This window comes from Synchiropus splendidus, chromosome 18, assembly GCF_027744825.2.
Source record: "Synchiropus splendidus isolate RoL2022-P1 chromosome 18, RoL_Sspl_1.0, whole genome shotgun sequence".
Lineage (NCBI taxonomy): Eukaryota > Metazoa > Chordata > Actinopteri > Syngnathiformes > Callionymidae > Synchiropus > Synchiropus splendidus.
The window spans coordinates 14,284,223-14,293,018 of record NC_071351.1 but is presented as its reverse complement, the minus strand read 5'-3'; the positions used below and the strand labels follow the sequence as shown (position 1 = coordinate 14,293,018).

The following is an 8,796-nucleotide window of genomic DNA, read 5'->3' as shown; positions in this document are numbered from 1 at the left end:
TCCTCCGTTTTAAAGGTGCATCCATAATGAATCCAAACTATTTCAGGAAAAGCACTTTCTCAAAGAGGAAGGATCTTTTTCCACATCTGCTGCTCTGCATTCCTTCTGCAAAGCCGCAGACCTCTCTTACATCAAACAGAAAACACTCTCCCACTTTTTGTAGAGGGATAAAAGCGACGGAGGAAGCACAGAGAGCGGGAGAGATTACGGATGCTGCGCACTGAGAGCCTCTCAGAGGAGCAATTGTCTTACTATTCAAGTCTATAAGTGCATTTGTTCGTCTTGTTTACCTTCCAGTTGATCTGATGTCTGAAGACAGCGTGTGCCAACTTCTTCTAAACCTCGCCACGAAGTGATACTACTGTTTTTTTCAGCCGGAGGATGACGTTTTACCAAGAAGGGGCTGCAAACTCGGCAGTGAATCCCTCGCTGTGACTCATTCATTTTGTATAAATGCGACCGGTTGCGGAGACAGAAGAAGACTGGGGGCTTTAATTAGCCGTTCCGATCATACCTCCCTTGCTTTTTCAGCGAGCAGATCTGCATTTTTTCCCTTTTTCCTTGGCTTCCTTGAGACTGTGGGAATGGTGTGCTCACCCGAGGGAGACGGACGACGCAGGCGGCCGAGCATCGCTGCGCTCCCGCGGAGTTGGTCCGAGCAATGTCACCCACTTCTGCTGGTGATAACATCTGAATATTGATTTAGGACGTAGTACTGTTTCCACGTCGCGTCGTGCACTTGCCGTTGCATTTGATCAGTTTTGTTAGCTGCTTCACAATTGGAGAAAATCAGGCCAAATCATTCGCTTCGATTATTACTCGTTTCTCTTCTGATCTTTCGTGTGATGTAAATGTGAAGCATTCGGTCACACGGATCGTCGTGAGGAGCTTCACTATCAACAAGCTGCACCATTCAAAGCGATGGGCGCAGCGAGCCTGATCCATCTCCTGCGTCTTGGCTCCCCATTCCAGCTTGTTGAATCTCCTCCCTGGTGACAGGCATGGCTCGATATTAACACACTTCTTAACAGCTGTGGGGATTTTTTTTTAATTTCATCATCGGATAGCTGACATTCCTAAAAGTTAAACATGAAGCTGCGCTGCTTATGGAGGCTGTTCTGGCTCATTCGGGCTCTGATGGATTCCGCGCTGGCTCAGGAGACTTACGCGCCACATTCTATTCGGACTGAGGGGCACTTGACCCTCGGTGGACTCTTCCCAGTCCACGCCCGAGGCACTGATGGCACGCCGTGTGGGGACCTCAAAAAAGAGAACGGGATCCAGAGGCTTGAAGCGATGATGTATGCATTGGATCAGATAAACCAGGACGACCAACTCCTACCTAACATCACCCTGGGCGCCCGGGTGTTGGACACTTGTTCCAGGGATACTTACGCTCTGGAGCAGTCGCTAACTTTCGTCCAAGCCTTGATCACGAAGGACACATCAGATGTGCGGTGCACCAGCGGGGAACCGGTGTTTGTCAAGCCGGAAAAAGTGGTGGGGGTCATCGGAGCCTCGGCGAGTTCAGTATCGATCATGGTCGCCAACATCCTGCGCCTCTTTCAGGTGAGTCGTGTGATCGTTCTGACGAGCTTGATCTCGTTGTCATCCCCTTCGTGTGGTTACGATGGCGACAGTGCATTGTGATATCAGCAATTCGTCTTTGAGATGTCTGTATTTTGTCCTTTTTTTCCAACCCACCTGTACCTTAATGAGAAGTTTGGAACGGAGCCATTTCACTCACGACTCCCCTCCACCCCCCCTCCTTTTTTTTATATATATATTTGGGGATCCCCAAACTCATTCCTCATATGCAAAGCCACCTCATTCACACATATCCATTTCTGACTCAATTAAAATGTGAATTAATATGCCATTATCAGAAGCGCAGAAGAAGACAGGAGACCAAACTTGAGCTTGTAGGGCCCTCCAGTTTGGTGTCAATAGAACTGAGAACCATTAGGATTGTCATCCAAAAAGGTGGGATGGACTGCACATATATCGTGGGAATACACAGCAGTAACGTTATGAGTGCCATTAAACTGCCCCACAACTGCTTCATCTGTTGACTGTAAATTTGCTTATCTCACGTTAGTGTGTCATTTTAAATCAATGTGTCTAAATAGCTGGTTTGGCCTGAGGCATACTTGAGTCTCCTGTGTATGAGCTACATTTACACTTGAATCAACAGCAGCCATTGAATGGATGACGCTCGACTATATTGTTAATTCAGAGAGTGGCTGTAAAGCCAAGATGGCCTTCCCACTTCACGTATGCTCAGCACAATTTTCCACTCTGCCTTGGGTGTCATGCTCGATGATGAAACTCTTGGTCCGCCAGCTGATTTTGTTGAATAGAAAATGACTAATTATTGCACCCCTAGTGGTCGCCCCCTTCCAACGCACAGTGTGGATGAGACAGCTGATGGTGCTGTTGCTTGTCCCCGGTGGTGCTGAAAGAACAGCTCCCGTCTGTTCCAGTCACACTCCAGAGTCTGGATGAGTGGGCACTGACAGCCTGGCACAATCACACCCAAACTCAACAACCCCCTCCTGAGAATACCGAGCCTGTTCTCATGTAATTGCACATGAATATAGAAGTGTCTTGCATGCAACGGTGAGGTGCGTTGGGTTTTCTGAATCAAACTGCCTCTGTCGTTCAAGGGGGGTTTCCTCAGCTATCTCCATTTTGGAGGCAAATGGAAAGGATTTGCTTCATAATTAAGAAGGAAATATAAACAGTGTGTGTATTTTAATTCCAGTTGGCTGAGAATTGTGATAGTCAGTGATAAGCCGGACAAATGTGAGCTGCTGCAGTCGACTCTGAAATGCAGGGGATGAATAATTAAGTAGATATAACAGATTTCACATGATTTTCATGAGATAAAAAGAGTTGCTCTGTTCAAGTCGGTGTTGTGGAATAATTGCTCAGTGGTACGGAGATTGGTGCTCAGCTGTCCTATTGTGGGTTTGTTTCACATCAATTTAACAAATGATGGTCTCCACTCTAAGTAGCTGTTAAACTGAAGCTGACCATCGCAGTGCTTAACATGCTTTTAGCAACCCGCTATCATTTGACCACATTTTCAGCGCATTTGTTCTGACTCCATTTGAAGCTCCATCTTCAGGATTTCTCTCTTGATGTTTGGGCATGTATTCCTTTCATGCCAAATTGTATAGTGCCCCACATTATTTTTGTTATTAAATTAGAAGTGGGTCATAGTGTCCAGGCTTTTAACTGGTGTTGCCTTTTATGATACGCCAATTTTCTATAGCTGCAGCCATAAGCTTTGTGAAAGCCTAATTGTTCTGGGAGCCTGGATAGGAATTATAAAACATGTGATAATTTACTGGTTAGTGGAAGGTCTAGTTTGGATTCCACTGGTAAGCTAGATCAAGAGTGAGTAGGAGGCTTTATAGGACAGTAGTGCGACCTGACATGAAGTGTGGTTGAAAGCCAGGAAGTAGATGTAGAAGGGGGCGATGCTACCGCATTAGGACTGAGTGGAAAGGACAAGAGAGGCGAGACAGGGTTGGCTGAAGGACGTTTGAGATGAGTATTCCTGTCAAAAGAAAACAGAGGACAACCAATGAGAGTCACAGATGTGATGGGAAATGCCAAGAGATGCTGATCACATCTGGAATATGTGGTTTTTAGCTTTCAAAGCCTTGAGCTAGTAACCAACTTTGATTTCAGTTAAATTTCCATCTGCTTTATCTGACAATCTACTGCTTCCACTTTTTAAAGTCTTAATGTGTTCTGCTATAGTGGGCTTTGTTGTGGCCTGTGTTGTGTCTTTAGCTCCAGGAACTGACTCAAGAATCAATCCTTTGATTGATTCTTGAGTCAGTGCAGAGTACAAAGGTTTCTCTAAGGCAGGGGTCACACAGCGCTGGAGTTTTCCAGAACTGCCAGTGACCTGTTTTCTTAGTTTCTGACTTGTAGATCACAAAACAAATATAAGGATGTCACACTGGAGGGCTCAAACTGAAATATATATTTAGAGAGATGATATAATAACACTGACTGGCAGTGCTTTTTACCTGCAGCCAAACACATAACCAGCCTCAGGTGTTCGACTGGGTGACACATGATGATGCAGCACTGTGTTACTCCGATTTCCCAAATGTATTTCCAAATAAATATCAACTTAACTGCCAGTTAAATGAGAACACCTGAGAGAATTGGAGCACACTTGGTTGCCCTTCAGCAAACGAGGTACCTGCGGCGATTAGAGGTGATGATCGCGTCGAGGATAACGCTGTTAGCTTCTAGTGAGGCCACATGATACTGTAGAATCGATAAGAGATAAGAAATGAGAGCTCCCAGCCCTATTTAGTCTCATTAGTCTTGACGTGTGTTTTGGCAAAGACATCTAATGCTGAATAATAAGTCAAAAGCCTGATGGAGCACCTGGTCAGATGGAAGACTCGCGTGTTTGTGGGTCAAGCAGCTGACTTACTATATTGTACACTGAACTGCCCAGCTGCCCTTGTGCCCTCCCTTTGTTTCCTGAGAGCAGCATCAGGTCATTTCACGCATCACGCTGTGACAAATGATTCATTAGAGAGTCTGATTGTACATTTTTATTGCCAGATTCTAAATATCATGGCTCTCTATTCATGACCCGACAATCTGCCGAACAGTTAATGCTGGAAAATTGATGCGAGTGATGGATTTTTTTCTAAGCACTAGGAGAGTTGATCAATACTGTTGCCATGGAGAAGCCCGCTTGCCACTAAGATGTTTTTATTTCACTGGCTTTCATGCTGTGCTGGAAAATGAGAAGCAACAATGCCACAGGAGGGAGGATAAAATCAATCAGCCGAACTTCTGAATTGTTGCAGGAGCTATGATGTTGTGGACCTCTTGATTTCTTTAGCACATTCACAGAGCACTTTTGAGCACGATGGCACTCAAGCCGCCAAACAGGTTGTGCCCATTTTCACTTGGAGAGTGATTCATCCTTTTTTTTTTTTTTTTCATTGAGCGGGACGTTTAAGCCACCGCCGCTGTTTACATTCTCCATTGTGCTTCATCCAAAAAAAAATCTTTCCATTGAATGCAGGTGAACTCTGTCTTGTCCTCCTGTCTTGGGAAACGGCCTCCTCAGACAAGCTGTCTAAGTGAGGCATTGATGTCCTCTGCTCTCACAGCCCTGACAGCCTCCACTCGGCTTTTTATCTCTCCTTTTTCGCCGAAACATCAGCGTGATTGATTTGAAGGAGATTGAAGCCTTACAGTGTGATCTATTCAGCTGACAGTGGTTAAGATGAGCAGCAAAAGAATATGAAGCTTGTGCGCGATATTTAAATGGACACACAACATCAGCGGTAAAAAATGTCCTCTAAGTTTCCATTTGCACGCTGATGCATGCGGCCGCGTTGGTCAATTAGTCCCAGCCCTGGTGCCTGTGTTCTGCCCCGGAGTGCTAGACACGGGTGGGATGTCAAGTGTGCAGTGTGTAAGTAGATGCACATATATTCACACAAACTACTTCGCCATGGCAGAAGAAATGAAAAACATATTTGTTTGGCGGATTTTTCATTATCCACACCAGTGGTTTGTGTGCTTGTATTCCTCTCCCACCGCTTCGTAATTGCCCTTCATTCTGCGACTGACACTCAGTTCCACTGCACTCCGTTACTTCATTACCAGCCGACGAGAAATAATGAAGAAGGTAAATATTCACTTCCACTCATTTGATGCTTCTTTCCAGCATCTGTTGACTGCTTTTCCAGGTGAGAAGCCAAAAATTGCCGCCATTGAATGAACTCCTCGATCAGCTGATGAAATGTGAGATCTACTGATGAGAGAACTTTGTATTAATTATTCACTATTTCATATGTAATGACACATTAAATTAGACTCAACTCTGTGTTAAATATTCAATGACTTAAAATAATGTGGATCTAATAGATTACGGCATTGAATTAACAAGAGAAAATATATTGGGAAGTGTTCAATTCAATTTTGTATTTTACATGTACAGTAGATGATGCTCTTATTTTGGCATTTCCCATCAGGTATTGCCTGAAAAAGTCCGATTTGGATCCTTTTACCCAGTACCTCCGTCTCTGACATCCTTTGTCCAACATGTTTTGAATTGACAAAGGAGTCGCGTAAAAACTCAGGGTGAAACTAATGTTAAACAATGTCATTGGAAATAGTATTTGAATAACAATACCATAATTTCTGGGCTATAAACTGCTATTTTTCTCTCGCGGTCTAAACCCTACGGCTTATACAACTCGCCTAATATTTGCATTTTTACAGACTAAAGAGCATTGTGCTGCTAGAACACTGAGCCTCGTAACAACAAACCGATTAAATCACAGGCGTTTTATTGACCTTAAAGCGCTCGAAATGCGCTGTTTTCGCCGTGCAAATCTCCTGGCGGTCCAGACGCAACAGCTGAGATCGGCAATGGTATTGGAACTTCGGACACATGGGCGTAAACAGCGCATTTTGAGCACTTGTAATGTAAAAACAAAAATGTGACAAATTCAAGATTCAAGTTCAGGACATTATCAAGTTTGTTTCATGAGTCAGTCTCGAGGCTGAACCCCGTTTTCAAAACTAGTTTTTAAACCGGAGGCACCACTGACCTTTCTACGGCGCAGACAGCACCACTGCACCCGCAGATAATGGACCGGTGCGGCTTATGCAGGAGCAAGATCTATTTACCTTCATAAATTCAGTGGATTCGGCTGATAATATTCTGTTGCGCTGTATAGTCCGGAATTTAGTGGCAATATATGTCAGATATGGGTGTATATTCAAAATATGATTTAGAATTAAATTTGTTTTAATTGAGTGTTGGTTTTAAGTATCTAAAATAGATTAAAAAATAAATTTGAAATTTGAAAACGTAATCCATTCATAGAAAGAATTTGAATTAAAAAAATAAACAATATGTCCATGTTGAGTATACATGAGATGATATTACCAAATACAAAGTTCAAAAAGCAAAGAAAGCATATTCTCCAAAACTGACTGTATATTTGGTGGTTTCTATTTTGCCATTATGCTCATGTGGGCCCAGACGTGTGCCGTCAAAGGGCCTCATGTGGCCCTGAGGCTGCACAATACAATCAAATTTCAGTACGTACTCAGCGGCTGGGATGTTGGAACACAAGCCGAGCAACATATTTACAAGTTCCTGTCGCTCACCTGTCAGTCAAACATATACAATACAACAGCAAGCACACAAGCAACCAGTAATATGTCCAAAAAACACCAGCTCTGAAGGAGTCAAGAGAGTGGAAGTGGAGCGGCAGAGAGTGAAGTGTTTCACAGTCAGTGGCCTTCAACAGCTAAATTGTGGTCATTTTTGTGTGTAAAACGTAACCGGGGGATTTCCGGGGGGATAATTTGAGTGTTCTGCAGGTAGCCTATATCTCAGATTAAATCTTAAAGTGAGCTGGGAGCCATGACTAGAAGCAGGAGCAGGTCTTTTTTTTTTTTTTTTTTTTTTTAACCGAAGCAGGGAAGGCTGACTGATCCATGTATAAGTGGCGTTGCAATTGTCAAGCGGGCGGGATGCTAGTGTGCGTATGACCTTTTCCAGATCACTGAGTGGAGGGAAGGGTTTCATTTGAGGAATAATTCAAGTTTAATGGAAGCTGGATTTGGCGCCTGTCTGTTGTCTAATGACAGACTAATCCGGCTGTTATGGTGGAAGTGAAAAACTGAGCCACAATATTAACATGTCATTAGCTCACTGCTTAACTGATTTGAGGTGTGGTTTTTGAAAATACAAAGGACTTGAGTGGAGCCCTTGAAGAGAGGCTGATCAAGGAGATGGAATTGTTGCTGTTTACAAGTTGGTTTGATGCTGCAGTCAATGAAATGAAGCCACCGTGCTAATGAAGTGAAACACGGAAGGCTTGTTTCGAAGGACTTTTTTAACCGTCTTATGGGCACGAGGATGTGTATGTGCCTGTCAGTAGATTAAAAAAGTGACTGTAGCTTGGAAGATGCTGTGGGTTTTTGTCGGTCTGTGGCTCCAGTGTCGCAGCTGCCGTCTGGCTCAGTGTGACAGTCTGCTGTGCCTGATAGAACGCAACCGTATTGCTTTTACAAGATTTGATTTGCTGCTTCAATACAACCGTCTGTGTCAAACAGTCAGATAGTGGAACCCCTTTTTTAAAACGCACGCAACACTTCCATGAGTAATGAGGATTTTGTTGGACTATTTTCAGCTTTCCAAGCACGGCTGACTTGAAAGAATAGTTGGCAATAAACATGCTTTATTTTAGCATATAAAAATAATGTTTTAACACAGTGAAAGTGGTATCTATGCCTGTAGTTCTACAATAAAGTCATACTTTAACTTACCACGACAAGACCAGCCCGTTTTAGACAAATGTCCTTTTGTTTTGGGAATGGAAAAGATGGATTGTGCAATTGTTGTTTGTCTCAAGAAGAGGGGAGGGTTTGCCAAAAATATCAGTGGGCCCAGGTGGTCCTTGTTAGCAGTGAAGGCCACGTGCCCCGCCCACACATGAAAGACAGGGCCGGTCACATCCAGAAACACACTTTTTTTGGAGCTCAAAACGAAGAGGAAATACAAAGGGGCGGAAGATTGCTTCGCAGAGAATTCACAACAAACTAATTAAGCCAATGTAGCATGAGAGGGCGCGTCTGCTACAACATTATCTTTCCCTCTAATATGCTTAAACATCAAGGCTCTCTGCCTGAAGAAACAGTATTCACTTGGTTTAATTGACGCTTGGGAAGTTATTGCTGACAGGGAAGCGTCGCGGGGTTGTGGTCGCTGCACCTCAGCGA

General features: G+C 43.8%; 1 protein-coding gene across 2 annotated transcripts in view; it reads left to right on the top strand.

Moving 5' to 3' along the window:
- Nucleotides 1-8,796, top strand: part of LOC128749466 (metabotropic glutamate receptor 7) — a 95,268-nt gene continuing 86,472 nt past the window's right edge. The window contains exon 1 of one of the 2 annotated variants that reach the window (XM_053849104.1): nt 1-1,569. In XM_053849104.1, the coding sequence (XP_053705079.1) occupies nt 1,090-1,569 (480 nt within the window). In that variant the 5' untranslated portion in view covers nt 1-1,089. The remainder of the gene's footprint in view (nt 1,570-8,796) is intronic. The other variant, XM_053849103.1, reaches the window with a different exon arrangement.